Source organism: Phascolarctos cinereus, unplaced genomic scaffold (genome assembly GCF_003287225.1).
Source record: "Phascolarctos cinereus isolate Bilbo 61053 unplaced genomic scaffold, phaCin_HiC Scaffold_4;HRSCAF=312, whole genome shotgun sequence".
Lineage (NCBI taxonomy): Eukaryota > Metazoa > Chordata > Mammalia > Diprotodontia > Phascolarctidae > Phascolarctos > Phascolarctos cinereus.
This window is the reverse complement of record NW_027555847.1, coordinates 555,062,913-555,080,306: the sequence shown is the minus strand read 5'-3', so window position 1 is coordinate 555,080,306 and position 17,394 is coordinate 555,062,913. Positions and strand designations below refer to the sequence as shown.

The window sequence follows — 17,394 nt, the reverse complement described above, 5'->3', positions numbered from 1 at the left end:
ACAACTCTCACTACTTTACCCTTCTAACTGGTTCTCTTTCTATCCTGCTCTCTACATCAACTGTTCTGAGCTTCTGCTCTGTAGGGCAGTTTGAATAAAGAGTTATATAAAGAAATGTAAGATCACAGATATGATGAAACCTATGAAACTCCAGCAAAGTCTTGATTAATCAAAGAAGCCCCTTTCATTTCAAATTATTAAAAAGTCTTCCTAAAATATAACCTAAGTACAATACACTAAATAATATTTAACATAATGACCCAGAGATAAAATTATCATGGTAGACACACAAGGCTGAGACTGGGTTGAATCCATATTGGTCCCTGAAAGCAAATTTTGTTGTGGAACACATTAGTTCCTAAAACAGCACTGCAACTTTTTTCTAAAAGTAGAAAAAAAAGTCAAGTAATTGAGGGTTTTGATGAGAGGTTTTTTAGAAAAGGCTAAAGTTTTTTTATATTTACTAAAAACACAAAGCAGTTTTATTCAATACAATCCCTACAATTAGTTTCCCAAAAGACAACAAGAAACAGGGTATAAAAAATAAAATGCAAAAGACCAAATATAACATTTAGTACTCACAATTTTAATTTTGTTTAGTGACAAGTTTCACAGGAAAAAAAAGTGAAATTTTATTTTAAAATCGGAAGTCAGTTTGGGGATCTGCTTTAAAGTTAGTTTAATGTAGCTTACTCCAGTCACCTGAATTAATAAGCATACCCTAAAGGTCTAATAACTTTCATCCAAGAAAAAAATCAAATATAACTTCCTATTAAAAGGAAACACAAGTGCCAGTATGCTGCATGGAAAATACCATTGAAACTCAAGATTTCAGTAATTTACATTGTCCCTTGATGCAAAGACAATGAAATGCTTCTTATTCAAATGCTTCAAAGGCCAAAATGTTTCCCTTTAGCAAATCAAAATTGTTTCAGAATTTGACACAAGTTCATCTGGCAAAATGATTTAAGATATGGTCTACATAAAATATAAACTAAAATGTGTTATTTTAGTCTCATGAAAAATCACATGCAGGAGAAATGATTCCTTCTGTTGAGATCAACTAACATCTTGATTGGCCAAAAACTTTATACTCCCAACAGCCCTGATGTGACATATTTATCCATTAATGTGAAAATAAATGTACTATTGGCTTTTTTGAGCAATACTTTTAGTCACAGGGGTCCACCGCTGATGAATACTATGTAACTACGTTATCTTCATTTGGCATTTGTTTAGCTTCTGCATCATTACTACAAAAGCATTCTGTTTCCTGTGAATAGTACTATATTTTATGTGGAACTGAGTTCAGGTTTATTATGAGCTGGAGGTGGTTATACTCATCTGAGCCTTTCTCCAAAGTTTCTGAAGCAGTTTTGATTTATATATGTGCTAAAGTTAATCCTTGAAATATAAAATGCATTTGCAGTCATATTATATAGCTAGCTACAAGCAGATTATACTTCCTAAGCAAAACAAAACTAAGTGGAAAAGAATGAGTAAACTAACTACTCCTTCAGCATTATCTTCATAACTTCCATTTCCACTGCTCCATCGTAGCCTTCTGGCAAAACACTGACACTTCATGTTATAATTCTAAAGATACATAGATTAAAAAATTGATTTGCACAAAGAAATATGAAAACCTTATATACAACAAATCTGTTTTTAAAAGTACAAAAATAACATCTATGCCAATTGTTTTATCATGCTGATAATTTGCAGTACATATGTAAGATAGTTCAGATTTAGTCACCCAAATATTTATAGCATGTATACTGTATATCATGAATATAATGAACACACTACCCTAAGTTTAGATTATTAGTCAGAATGTGTATTCAAAATATTTTCTATACCAAATACTGCAATAACCCAAACTCTGCATATAAGATGCCAATAGTTACAACAACTTTTGTTCTACTTGATTATTAAAAGCATTTCATTAGCAAGCCACTAATATTAAGCACACTAAAAGCTACAACAGTCCAACAGTCCATTACCTTATATAAAGAAATCCAAAATGTACAAAATACACAACTATAAAAAAAGCAAGGACCATTCATTGCCATGCAAAAATCTTAACTAATAAAACTGCATAGAAATGCAATTTAAAAGGGTGAACTCAAACAAATTTTTACATAACACTTATGACACAAAGTCAGCAGTCAATTCTGCTTAACACAATGCTTAACCAACAAAGATTTAGAAAAGGAAATACATTCTTTTTGCTGGTGTTTATCAGATCTTTGAATTCACGGGAACAATCCAAATCAGCAGCCTTTATAAATTATCTCTGTCTCATGAAATTAACTGAAATGAAAAAGAAACATATCAGATTTCTATATCCACAACTTAATACTCTGAGTATGTTGCATAGAGGTGGGAGTGGGAGTCAATGGGAGCCATGAGTGGCCTTGAGGCCGCAGGTTCCCCATCCCTGTAGGTACAGAGAAGAAAGAAATGTCTAATACATCACCAGGAGGAAAGCAGTGTATTCTAAGAAGCCAGGTAAGAGTCACCTTAGTAAAAGACATGTACTAAAAAGGAAGAAGAACTCTTAATGGCAGCATGTAACAAGTCATTTTCTTACATATTCATGTATTCTTTCTTTCTTCAAGAAATTATGTACGCACCAGGAACAAAAACATACCATATATTCTTCTACTTATTTGAAAGGAAAAAAATCACAACGATACAGTACAAAAGAATAATTGCAAATGTGTGGAATGACAATAGGAATACTGACCAAAAGGTCCTCTGAGTTGTAGTCCTAGTTGTCACAAGCTTTTTGCACCTCTTAGTCCTCTCATTTGTCAAATGGTGAGATTAATAATTTGCTCAGCTCACAGAATTAATGAGAATAAAATAGGGGGCAGCTAGGTGGCGCAGTGGATAGAGCCCTGGCCCTGGAGTCAGATGGACCTGAGTTCAAATCCAGACTCAGACACTTGACACTCACTAGCTGTGTGACCCTGGGCAAATCACTTAACCCTGACTGCCTCACCAAAAAAGCGGAGGAGGGGGGAAAAAAGGATGAAATAGGAATGTATGAGAACATACTTTGAGAAGAATTACAGCAAGCTTAATGTTCTCGTTATATAAAATGTAATAAAACTTGGCAGAAATGAAAATATTTACCTCTTTAACAGTCTTTTTAATGAAATCTTTTCTTTCAGACAAATCATAAGCAGGATAGTTTTCATAAACCTATAGAAAGCAACAAAGGAAAAAGAATAAAGACTACATCATCAAAATATATATTTTCTACCTCCATGTAAGAGATAAGTAATTCATTAGATACAAGTATTGATATATGCGTGGTAAAAATTAAGAAATTTTAATGTTATACATTTCCACTCTTCTAGCATAGTAAATTTATAATCCTTACTACTAAAACTGAGTTTGCGTTTACATTAATATTTAACAATGTGTGTGACCTAAAAAGAGTTTTACTGGTCTGCAGATTAGATACTTCAGGTTGTTAATTCTATCTTATTTCCTCTTATAAATGCCTTCTTACTTCTTTTTCTACTATGTCATAGAAATCATTATCTTAAAAAATTTACAGGATGCATTTTGCCAATAAGAAATATTTTTTCTTGATGAAAGATAAACCTGAAAATGCATTAGTCTCATTATAATTATACTTTGTTGTCTAGAGTATAATGTGGGCCCATAATGAACCATACTCTTAGAGGTTCTGGTTAGCCAAAGTATTAGGATTTTATTTAGTATAAAGATGATACTAAAGTTGGGCAGCTAGGTGGTGCAGTGAATAGAATGCTGGGCTTAGAAGTCAAGAAGATCTGAGTTTAAATATGAATTCAAACACTTGCTAGATCTGTGACACTGGGCAAGTCCCGTTTGCCTCAGTTTCCTCATCTATAAAATGAGTTAGAGCAAGAAATGACAAATCACTTCAGTATCTTTGCCAAATGGAGTCACAAAGGGTCAGCCACAACTAAAATAACTGAGCAACAACAACAGAAACACTAAAATCTGGATCCAAGGACCAATTTAAAATAGCACTTTAATACAGGGTAGCTAGCATTACCAGGCAATAAATTTCCTGCAAGTGAATTTACTGGAAAACAGGAGCTTACTCTTGAAGCATAAATATAGTTTTCATCACTTTAAATGGAACTCTTTTTAAAACACTTTGTTGTTATTCAATCATGTCTGACTCTTTGTGATGCCATTTGGGGTTTTCTTGGCAAAGATACTGGAGTGGTTTGCCATTTCCTTCTCCAGCTCATTTTACAGATGAGGAAACTGAGGCAAATGGGACTTGCCCAGTGTGACACAGCTAGTAAGTGTTGAGGCCTAAAATTTTAACTCAAGTTTTCCTGACTCCAGGTCCAGCACTCTATCCAATGTACCAGTTAGCTGCCCATTACATTACGTGCTTGCAAAAATAAGAAAGTGATGATGTAATATAGTACAGAGCAGTGGACTCAGGGTCAGGAGACCTGGGGCCTCTTTCTAGCTCTGTTATTAATTAGTTATGTGAACTAGAACAAATCACCCATCTCTTTGGACTTGTAAAATGAGGAATCTAGACTTGATTATATCATACCTCCCTCTGATGACTAAAACACACAATTCTTTGAAGAACAAATGCTGCATATAACCTTTTCTTGATGATCCATGAACATTAATTACTGCACGTTCTCTATCTGCCCTTAGATATTCCTTGGTTTTTGAATCTTTGTTTTATTCATTCATTAAAAAAAAATCTCCCTTATTATGAAGTTGTCGTTTCTTGTTGTTATCAGTCAACCTAAGAAAAGGAAGCTTGGTATAGTGCAAAGTGCCTTGGATGTGTAATCAGAAACCTGGCTACATATACTGACTTAGGTATTTACTGGCCTGGGTGTCCCTGGGCAAGTAATTTTACCTCTCATGTCATCACCTTCCTCATCTACAAGATGACAGGTGGACTAGATGATTTTAAATGTTCTTTCTAGCTCCAAATCTATGTTTCCAGAAACTTGCCACTAAGACACTCTCATCCTTTTCTGAGTTGCTGCCTGTAATGTGCTGTGAATCAATGGGCACTTATTAAGCTTTAACTATGTGTGGCTCTCTGTGTCATGCACCATCAGGCTTGTTCTTTGTTACACTTTGTGATTACTGTGTGCCAGGTACTGCGCAAACCAATGTAAACAGAAGAATCTTAGCCTGAAGGGATATACAGCATCAACCTCCTGCGATGTGAGCTAATTCTGGAAGGAAGCTAGGAGGTACAGTAGAGGTGTGGGACATCATTCCAGGAGGTGAGAGATGGAAAGTCTTGTAGGGAGAACCCTAAGTAAGCCACTGTACCTGGATTGTAGGGTATGTGGAAGGGAATAAAGTAGAAGAGAGCAAACATATGAAACCATACATAGAACCTGAGAGCACAAATATTGTGGAAAATGTGGATGAGGCTAAAAAGAGAAATACAAAATCACAAATGACATTGCATCAGAGATGGTCTGGCCAGTTGGAGAACATATGGACAATGCTTTCTTTAGGAATCACAACAGAGACAGAGACAATATACAACAACAGGCAAGGGACGGGCTCTTCAACTATCCAAACCTCAAGCCCAACTATGCAAAAAAGAGAGAATCTAATAAACTGACTCGCTGAAAATTCCACCTCAGGAAGTTGATGAAACAATGAAGGCAGAAGTGTTGTTTATTTCACGAACTTTTGAGGAAAAGAGTGATATGAGTCCATAGACACTCAATCTAAAAGACATTAATTATGCTCAGTGATGGGAGGTCTAAGCCAAATTCTAATTATTAGCAATTGAAAAAGGAGATGCCTTTTCCTTTCTTTTGAGTCTTGGTCTTCAAATTTTGCCCAAGATGAAGTACAGCAGCCATTCATGGGTCCAATACCATTGCTCCATTTCCAAACTGGATCCCCTTGCCTATCCTTAGGGAGCCTGGTAGCTTCCTATTCCTGGAGCCATATCATACTGATCCTGTCTGTTTATTTTGAGCTCCTTAAGGGCAGGGCCTGTCTTTTGTCTCTTTTTGTATCCCCAGTGCTTAGCACAATGCCTGGCACATAGTATGTGCTTAATAATTGTTTACTGACTGACTAGACTTACTGCAAATACTGGATCAGCTTCACTCTACTGTAGCTCGGAACTGATGAACTCAAGGGATCACAGACAGTAAGGATTACAGGCAGGTGTCATCACAGCCAGCAAAAAACAAAACCAAAAAACCCTACGCTTCAAAGCATGTAGAGGTCAACCTGGAAAAAGCTTCCTGCCTGCTATATCCTCATCAATGTTTTCAACAACGATTAAGATACATCCATATACACACATACTTCTTCACCCCCTACAGTACCAAGTTTCAGTGCAGTTTTAAACTTTAATATACTACATACACACATATATAAATATATATGTGAATACACTGACATATAAAACACATTATCATCAAATGTGGATGGCATGAGAGATATCAATTAGAAATGATGATAGAATTAAGATTCAAAATGATCCTTCAACTATTCTGAAAAGTAATTTGGAATTATGCCCAAAGGGCTATAAAACTGTGCATACTTTTGATCCAGCAATAACATTGCTAGGTCTAGATCCCAAAGACATCGAAAAAAAGGGAAAAGGACCTATTTGTACACAAATATTTATAGCAGCTTTTTTTGTGGTGGTTAAGAACTGGAAAATCAAAGAGATGCCCATCAACTGCAGAATAGCTAAAAAAAACCTGTGGTATATGACTGTAATGAAATATTGTTGTGCTATAAGAAATGACAAGCTGGATGATTTCAGAAAAACCTAAAAAAACTTACATGAACTGATGCAAAGTAAAGTTGAACAGAACAAGAACGTTGTACATAGTAACAGCAATCTTGTTCAATGAAAAACTGTGAATGACTTAACTATTCTCAGCAATGAAGTGATCCAAGACAATCCCAAAAGATTCATGATAAAAAATGCTTTCCACCTTCAGAGAAAGAACTGATGTTGTCTGAATACAGGCTGAAGCGTACAATCTTCCTTTTTTTTTTCTTCCTTCCTTCCTTCCTTTTCTTAATCTTCTTGTACAAAATGACTAATATGGAAATATTTTACATGATCGCACATATATAACCTAAATCAGATTGCTTACCATCTCAGGGAGGGGAGAAAGGGAAGAATAGAAACTGGAATTCAAAACACACTTCATTTTCTAGACAGAGAAGATCACAGGAAGTAAAATGGATAATTTTGATTACATGAAATTAAAGTTTTTGCACAAACAAAGCCAATGCAGCCAAAATTAGGAGGAAAACTAGAAACTGGGGGAAATTTTTATAGCAGGTTTCTCTGATAAAGGCCTCATTTTCAAATATATAGGGAACTGAGCTAAATTTATAAAAATAAGTCATTCTTCAATTGATAAATGGTGAAGAGTTTTTAGAAGAAGAAATTAAAGCTATGAACAGTCACATAAAAAATGCTCTAAATCATTACTGATTAGAGAAATACAAATTAAAACTCTTGAGGAACCACCGCACACCTATATGATTGGTTAACATGACAGAAAAGTAAAATGATAAGTGCTGGAAGGGATAGGGAAAGGCAGGGACACAAATCCATTATTGGTGGTATTGTGAACTGGTCCAATCATTCTAGAGAACAATTCAGAACCATGTCCAAAGACCTATAAAACTGTGCATACCCTTTGATACAGCAATACCACTGCTAGGTATGTATCCCAAAAAGATCAAAGAAAAGGGAAAAGGTCCTATCTGTACAAAAATATTTATAGCAGCCCTTTTTGTGGTAGCAAAAAATTGGAAATTGAGGGCATGCCCCTCAATCAGAAAATGGCTGAATATTTTATGGTATATGATTGTGATGGACTACTATTGTGCTATAAGAAATGACAAGCAGGATGGTTTAGAAAAACCTGGGAAAACTTACATGAACTGATACAAAGGAAAGCGAGCTGAACCAGGAGCACACTGTACACCATAACAGCAATTTGTAATGACCAATTATGGAAGACTGGGCTACTCTAAACAATACAATGATAAAAGACTCATGATGAAAGAATTGATGCAAACTTGGAGTGCAGATTGAAACATGCTTTTTTCATCTTCTTTATTGTTCTTGCCTTTTTTGGGGGAGGAGCAGTAGCTAATACGGAAATGTTTTGCAAGATTTCACATCTATAATAGGTATTATATTGCTTGCCTTCTCAACTGGTGGAGTAGGGGTTGGAAGGAGAGAATTTGGAACTCAAAATTTTTAAAACTGAATGAATAAATAAAAAAATTATACAAAATTTCATCTATGCTTAAGATTTCTTTACTACATAATTGTTCCAAATGACATACTAGAGTCTGAAAGTAATTTATTAAAGGAAAAAGGACTTCAAGGAATTTATTAACTAAAACAATAAATTCAAAAATATGTACACATACCTCTTTGCAAATCTGTTTCATTGTGACTTCTTCCAAGTTGGCATTAGCCAGAAGTTTCTTTACAGTCTCTTTTAGTTCTTCATCTGTAGGTGGTTTTTTCAGCTTTTTAATTAAAGGCTCATCATCTGAACTATCTTCAGATTCACTTTCTAAATTTAGAAAACATTTTATTATAGAACTCAAGAGATTTTCTTAGCTAGAAAGGCAATTTATTTTTCAGAAAATAATCCATAAATAAGTATTAGGCTTGCACTGTTTGCATACATATAATTCTTCACCAACTTCACTAATCACCATATGTGAATGGTGAAACTATTTTCTAAAATCAGTTAAGTCTATTGTTTAAGCAAATCTTTAACAGTTACAAAATTGTCAACATGTGACTTCGGTATTCTTAAAGGTCCATCAAAACACACTTCAATTCATTTTCTAGATTACAATTCCTTCTGTCAGTACCTATTTATCTCTTGGTAAAATTAACATGTAGAAGAGGAGAAATAGGGAAAGACATTAGTGACATGGAACAACACCCTTCCATATTCTGTCAAGACTCCTCCAGAATAAACATAAATTTTAAATTGAAGTCATTAGTGCTGTGTAATATAATAAGAAAAATTAGATGTTTTTATTACCTTTTTTGGAATTATTTTGATTTTTCTTAGTGGTACTGCTATCCGCCTTCTTGACATTGGCACTTTTTACAGATTTTTTGCTCTTAGAAGGAGTTTTTTGTTTAGGTTTTTCTTTTTTAGCTGTCTTTTTAGGTGGCTATTAGAAGAATAAAGACACATGCATGGATTAAATTCACAGCTTTTATTCCTTTATCCAGCAATTAAAGAAATGTAAAGTTGTAAGTACCAATGATCTTTTGATAAAAGACAAAGTAATGTTTAATAATTATTCATTCCTCTGTAGCACAGGTCTGGTAAGTTATCTATAACGTCTCCCACAATTTTACAAAACTTTTTATGTTCCCTAATCCCCAAATCTTCACCGTCCCTCCAAGTTGATATGTAGACTATAAACTAAAAATAACAATGAGGATCTGGAATTAACTGGGCAAGGAATAATTTTTTTGTGTGTGTTTGGATTTCTTTATTAAATAAGCTGTCTAATTTATGAGAAAATTAAGGTAAATTCAGCAGCACTTCATTTATTTGGCATAAGAAAGTGGCACTCCACATAAAAGGCAGAACCAAAATTTATTTACCAGAAGAGACAGAGACAAAATTTGACACAATATCAGTAACAAGTTCTAACAAAATGAATAGGAAACTTCAAGTTTACTCTTCAAAGATCAAACCTTTTCTAATTCTTTTTGATAGACATCTTTATAAGATTAATCTCATGCTTCCTTGTTTTCTTAGAGTATACTGAACACAATTAACTTCTGATAACCTAGCATCAATTATCATTCTTATCTGTCTTGCTATGTCTGGCTATTTACCCAGTATACTAAATAGGCCCAGGTTTTTGTTTTTATAACTACTTTAATATTTTTCTTCTTCTTCCATTACCATTACTGGTCATGGCCCGTGCTGTAAGTCTGCCTGTCTCTATGAGGTCCTCCCCTTCTCCCAACTGCTATGGGGTAGAAAACAATATAAAAAAGCTTATTAGACTTGTATCTACAGTAAGATGAAAAATTATGAACAGGAAGCTGAGTTACTCTTCTGTGAATAAAGTACAAGGACTTTAGTACGTAGACTGTTATTTATTTGGTTCCTAGTAAGTCTTTTTTGGACTAGTTCCTGCATCTTGATCACTTTCTGGGAGGCTGAAATTGCTTGAATGAGCATTCTCAAGTGAGATTTTACTGGGGATATATTTTATCTTCATGGTCTTCAACCTGCATTTTCAAAATTAAGTATTAATGCTTAGTATGTACCTAATACCTGGGTTGACCACTGAATACAACACAAAGGAAAATGCCAAGTCCCTGCTCTGAAGTATATTAAGCATGATATAAAATATGCTGTCTCACAAACCCTTTAAGTACTGATCAAATGAGAACTATAAATTGGTAGTCTGAATATTCACAGCTGTTAACTTTATAATTTCACATGAAAGAAGGTATACTGGATATAGATGGTAGTATTAGGAAAATTAATCTCCATAAATTCGATAACACTGAAAAATTTCATGGTCCTTTATAAGGAATTCTGAAATAAGAATATATTTCTATTAGAGTGCAATACTGAACTTTTTCCAAAGTCAGTATGAATTTACAAAGAAACAGGGATAGGTCAATATTTCCTTTATTGATGGATTGCAGCTCAGGTGGGAATGGTAGTAGTATGGAAGAATTTACTAAAATGCAACTGTTCACAAAAAATAGCATAGTGATTTTCAATCTTTAAAAAATGTGATTTGAGGGTCAGCTAGGTGGCACACTGGATACAGCACCAGCCCTGGACTCAAGAGGGCCTGAGTTCAAATCCAGCCTCAGACACTAAACACTTACTAGCTATGCGACCCTGGGCAAGTCACTTAACCCCACTGCCTCACCAAAAAAAAAAAAGAAAAAAAAAGATTTGAGCACAGTTTTATCTTGTTCTTGTTCTATTAGCATAAACCTTTGAAAAAGTAGAATAGACTACTACACATGAGTGGTATAATATGTGACAAAGGACAGGCTTTACAAACAATAAAAACCAAAACCAAAACCCTTCATCCTTAAAATGCCTGAAATTCTAACTATTAAGAGATTTAGTTAGGCTAGAAACTTTTTTTTTAAATGCTAATATCCTAAGGAGGGTTGAAAGTCATGAATTCTTCATTGTGAATTAATTTAAGTTCATTTGTCTTCCTACCTAACCCCTCCCTGGCTGAGATCAAAATAGGAGTTCTGACTAGGGACACAAAGGAAGAAGACAAGGTTAATTATGAAACACAAATAACTTTGAAGGGGTTTAATCTGAGCATATTGTTATGAGAGTATATTATTGTGGGGAGCTTTTGGGTACTTAGTACATACTGGCAGGAGACAAAGTAAGGGACAAAAGGTAGTTTCAAGAGGAGCAGGAGGAAGAAAATTTTAAAAGCAGGCCTACAAGGCAGTATAGTGTAGAAAAGAACATTATTCATAGTTCTGAGTTCAAATTCTGATTCTACTACTTAATACCTGTATGACTATGGACAAGTCACTTTACCTTTTTAGGTACTAGTTTCTGTTTTCCTAATCTATTCAGCATGGAAGGAAATAAACATCTATTAAGGACCTACTATACATGAGGCACTGTGCTAAATGCTTTAAAAAGATTATCTCATTTGATCTTCACAAAACCTAGAAATGTAGATGCTATAATTATCCACATTTTACATTTGAGAAAACTGAGGCAGATAGAGGTTAAGCAACCTACCCTTAGGCACATAGCTAATCGGTATCTTAGTCCAGATTTGAACCCAGACCTTCCTGAAAGAATCAGAGCTCTATCCACTGTACCATCAAACTGCCTTTTTTTTTTTTTTACAGGGAATTGGACTAGATTGTTAAGGTTCCTGTTAGCTATATAGCCTACAAGGACTGAAACAGAACTTAAAAGGTTGGAGAGGAAAGTAAATGGTATTCCATACCAATTCCTCTCCAAAGTAACTCTTAAAAGCATCATGCAAGTATGTGTGATATGGCCTTTGTACTACTGAAACTAGACCTGAATACCATTTTTTAAAAAGTAGAATATTTCTTGTCGGTGCTTCTGCACTTTAGATTCTGCAATTTAGATTCTGGAGAATGGCAGTAAAACATATTATGTTGTATTTTATTATACAAAAGGATTTTTACAATATATTTTAATATACACTCTTCATGTAGGATTTTCCCAATATAAACAGTGCATCGTTTGCTAAACTATTTCTTTACTAGGGGAGAATAATGTTTAGCAAAATCTTTTTTTTGTTGTTGTTGCTTTTTTTGGTGAGGCAATCAGGGTTAAGTGACTTGCCCAGGGTCACAGAGGTAGTAACTATCAAGTGGCTGGATTTGAACTCAGGTTCTCCTGACTCCAGGGCTGGTGCTCTATCCATTGTGCCACCTAGCTGCCCCTAGCAAAATTTTTGAATGCGTTTAGGATTAAATCACAGTCAGATATACAAATCCTATTAGGTACATCTATACTCAAATTTATCAGAAACATGAGAACAGTAGCTAAATTAGGTTCTCAAATAAAAATGTGCTTAAGAGCTAGTTTTATAATTTTTAAAAGTACATGTTTATTAGCAAAAGATCGTGATATCATAAATTAAAGCAGACATTAACTGCAGTCTTTACTTGGAAAATCCTGTGGGATCTAAGAAACATGTTGGTCCCAGTAACCTATCTGTCAAACTACTCAGGTTATATACAGGCCAATTTAAAATTTCCCCTAATAATCCAACTAGAGAAAAAAAATACAAAACCAAAAATCCACACAATAAAGATAGCATTGGGAAAACTAGGAGTCAACACAAGACCTGAAAGTTGAAAGACAGGGTCACCCCCATTACTTAAAAATCACGGTACAAGAAATAAGCATATTGTAAGAAGCTTTTTCATAACAAATAAAACCCTACCAATAATAACAATCTTGGGGGGGGGGGGGAACCCAACACTTATCTTCCCTATTCATTACTCTAAGGGCAAATAAAAAGGACACTGGAATAGACAGATTAGTTAATACAGTCCTAATAAAAATCTCAACATTAGTTTTTTCAATTTCAGCTTTTCTATTTTCTTTTTTGAAGGTAAGAAAAATATTGGGAAGGTAAGGATAGAAGTTGAGAGGAAAGTTATCCTTCAACAGGTACTAGAGGTGAATTTAAAATAGCAAATTTTAATACCAATGGCTAACACATCAGTTTTTAAAAACCAAAATTATTATTTGCATTTATTTGTTCCAAAATAAAATAATTTTATCAAATTTTGTTCCTAGTTTAGTAGACAGGGCAGAAAATCAGAATAAGACTAGTTTCCCTATATTCTCAAATTGCCTTAAAAACTTAGGAAAAATTAAACTATGTAGGATCAAGCAATGTGTACAATTTAAGTTTTCAGAGATCTAGTCCTCATTCATGTAATGATGAACAAATTTAAGCATTTATTCTATAATCAGAATTTATAGTGTCCATTTGAAAAAAAATTATCTTTTCTTACAAACATTTGGTTTTAATAACATGTTCTAGAGGTTTTATCAAAAGAAAAACTGATGCACAATTTACAAAAGATATCATAAGTAATCTGGACTCAAAAATAGACGTAATGTCTTTTGATTTCTAATTCAAGTACTTTAAGTAACTTGCTTCTCTATCATCTGCTAGGCTCCCAAATAATGTCCCACTTCCTTGGCATACAAGGCCATTTATTATCTAGCCTGAATGTGCCTTTCTAGACTTTCTCCCATTATCCTCATACCTAAATCCTACACAAGTAAAATTGGATCACTCCAAAATATGCCTTGTACTTTCTGTTGGTGCCTTTACTTAATGCTATTCCTTCTACTGGTAATCCTCTTCCATATGAAATCAAGGCTCATCATCTACCTCTTCCACAAAGCTTTCCTTGATTATCCCAGAGAAAAGTGTTTTTTCCCTCCACACAGAACCTTCCTCGTACCACACATATACCACATACCGTTTCTTACATTTAATTGCTTGTGATCCTCACAATGTTGTCCACACAAGTCATTAAATAATAGCATTCGTTGAATGAGGCTGGAATACTAAATTAAAAATGAAAAACTGGCTGCTTATTCTGGATGGATGTCTTCTTAAGCTAAATTGGCTCTAACAACCCAAAGGAAAGATGTCAGAAAGATTTGTATAGTTCAGAACACCTTTGACCTTTAAACAAATATATAATGGGGTCTGAAGACATTTGCTAGCAAAGTTCATGAAGAGAAATAGATAAAACGGTAAGAAAAAATATGTAATTCTCATGGGGCAGAGGGTGTAGATCTGCCTTTTAAAGTTGATAGCTTGTTCTTTAAAAAAAAAAAATGCTGCCAGTAGCTTCAACTAGCTTTTCTCAAAAATCAGAAGTATTTTTCGGTATGCCACAGGTGAACAGATTAGACTGCACAGGCACTAAAATTCCACAGTCCAACATTCAAGACCAGCCACCAAATAATTAGGGAAAAAAAATATGTATATATATTCCATCTGTCTGATACCTTGAAGGAACAGAAACAGAGGAACAAACCATTACTTTTTGAAGGAAGGCCAAAAAAAATTGGGGGAGCTTACCTATCTTTTATAGGCAGCAGGGCTCTTGAAGGAGGGTCTCCAAAAAAGACGCCTGTCACAGAGCCAGATTCCTGTCCTCACCGCAGAAAGGTTGTACTGGGTGAACAGATGAATAAAATATAAATTAGCTTTCAACAGACTACTTTTAAAAATACTTTGTCTTAGAAACCCAGAGTTTAGCTTGAAAAAAATAGCAAGAACAAAAAATGTGCAAAATTAATAGAAATTCGTTTAAGAAAAAAAAAAAGACCGTAAGCAGGCTGAATTATCTAAGCCGATATAATAATGACTTTCCAATTTTGCCTTCCAACAAAATTTTAATGGTTCAGAACCATTCCATGACTCATAAAATATGGAAATCATGGTCTTTAGAAGCCAGGAACAACACTCACTTGATGGCAACTCTAATGACCTATAAAAATGAGAATGCTTTAATCTCAGTTTCAAAAAGGTAGAAAGAGTGTGAGGGAGAACCCCTGGAGTAGGGGACAGTGTTTCCTTCAAGTTATAAAGAATTTCAGGACATCTTCATCTGGATGCAAGACCTCAAATTCTACGCATCGAATTTCCCCCCCTAAACAGCTCTTCTCTCTGACTTCATTACTTTTATCTGTGGTACTACTTGGTTTCTCAGGTTTATAACACTGAGATATTCTCTATTACTATTAATAAAATAGTTTACATTTATAGAGTGCTATAAGGTTTCCAAAGCTTACTTTACAAACATTCCATTTAAGCCTCATAACAATCTTATGAAACAGATACTCTAAATATTAATATTCCTTTTTACAGAAGAGGAAAACTGAGGCTCAGACAGTGAATTGCCCATGGTAACTAACAAGCTATTAAGTGCAGGAGGCAGAATCTGAACCTAGGATCTTCTGTCTCCATAACTGGAACTCTGATATACCATGATGCTTTTCTCTGATTCTTCCTTTTCCCTCACCTCTCACATTCAATATTAAAAAGTCTCATCAACTCTATCTAACTCCATAATTTCTAGCATCTGTCCTCTCTTCTCCATTCTCAGTGTCACCACTCTAATATAGGTCCCTCATTACCATTTGGATTATTGTAATAGCTTTTTAAACATATCTTCCTGTCTTTCCCCATTTCCCCTTCTTCCAGGTCACCCTTCCTATCAGTGCCACAATAAACTTTCTTATGAACAGAACATACTCTTCCTTTTCTCAAAAGCTTACTCAAAAACTTCCAGGAGTCCAAGTTTAGATTCCACTATATAAAACATTCCAGACTTTCCATAAATTGTCTCCATCCTTCCTTCCTGATCTTAATTCATGCCATTCCCCTCCATGCACTCCAGCAAAACAGTTTCTCTCTCAGTATCTTCATTCTTTCAGTCAGGTGCCCTGACACTGAAATGCCTTACCTTTCATCTTTTTACCTGTTAAATTACTTCCCATCTTTAAAAATTGGCTCAAATGTTACTTTTTCTATAAAGCTTTCCCTGATCCTCCTGGTTGGTAAAGACCACCCCTCTCAGACATCACACGGCACTTTTTTATTTTTGTAATATTGCACCTATGTTCTATTGCATACCACAGTTATCTGTGTTGATGTCTTATTCTTCTACTACACTGTAAGTAATCCAGCCTAGGACAGCACCCTGAACAAAACAGGTACTTACTATTGTATAAGTATTTGCATTATAACATTGTAATTGTATATTTTAAATATTGTATAATACCATCTTAGAAGACTGATTCAGGCTTTCCTAAGTTTGATATGAGTAGCATAAATCACTTTCAAGCTTCCTAGGACTCCTTACTCATAGATTTATTACTCTATTACAGGGACAAACAACCTGTGGCAATAGCTGGTAATACTACTATTTCCCACCAAGTATGACCTCTCTCAGCCCCTCATTGTTTTTTAGCCTTACTAATGGGTACTTCTTATCCTTAATGGTGGCAATGAAAGCTAAAGAGATGTTAAATTAACCTACCGGTATTAGAAAATCTAAGACAAATTCTGATCTTAATGATTCTAGATTAATTCAATTATTTTGGTATATGAAATCTAATGGTAGCAGGTCCTCATTAGCCAGTTATATAGTAACCTGACAGATTTTCAGAATAGTTTCATAGAAAACTAAATAATACTTTCCCCACAAATTCCCATTACCTCTTAAGCCTCTTTCAAAAATTTAAATGTTATATTTTAATCTATAAAGAAGTATATGGTGTGCTCTGGTGAATATGAGAATATATCTCCACCACAAAATTCCACTGACAGTTGAGATGTTTCTGCTAACTGGTTACACAATCTTGTTTTCTGATATACATACGTACACACACACACATATGCACATAACTGATTCCAGAGGACAGTTTAACAGAGCATTTAAGTGATTCCAGAAAACAAAGTGAGGAATTAAGTACCATATAAATACATTTTACCTCTTCTTCACTTTCTTTATCTTCTTCCTCTGAAGAGTCCTTTTCTTTTTTTTCATCTTCACTACTAGATTCATCTGATAGAATTTCAGGACATTTGGTACGCTTAGCCTTCCTTGACATTCCAGAGCTGCTCCGTTCCTTTTTACTGCCTTTGCTTGGTGTCTTTTTTGATTTTGGCAATGGCTGTGTAAAAGAAGATATGTCATAATAAAAAAAAATACAAAAATATCTCAATCCCAAAAATATTAAATGCTGTATTTGATAAAATTCAACTCTACTGATATTACTGGCTCTGGACCTGTGATTTCACTGGTAT

General features: G+C 34.5%; 1 protein-coding gene across 1 annotated transcript in view; it reads right to left on the bottom strand.

Annotated features, from left to right (window-relative positions):
* Nucleotides 1-565: 565 nt before the first annotated feature.
* DEK (DEK proto-oncogene) overlaps nucleotides 566-17,394 on the bottom strand; it is a 29,762-nt gene continuing 12,933 nt past the window's right edge. The window contains exons 7-11 of the mRNA XM_020986826.2: nucleotides 17,079-17,261; nucleotides 9,072-9,207; nucleotides 8,440-8,588; nucleotides 3,142-3,210; nucleotides 566-2,313 (exon numbers count right to left, since the gene is read on the bottom strand). Of these exons, the coding sequence (XP_020842485.1) occupies nucleotides 2,302-2,313; nucleotides 3,142-3,210; nucleotides 8,440-8,588; nucleotides 9,072-9,207; nucleotides 17,079-17,261 (549 nt within the window). The 3' untranslated portion in view covers nucleotides 566-2,301. The remainder of the gene's footprint in view (nucleotides 2,314-3,141; nucleotides 3,211-8,439; nucleotides 8,589-9,071; nucleotides 9,208-17,078; nucleotides 17,262-17,394) is intronic.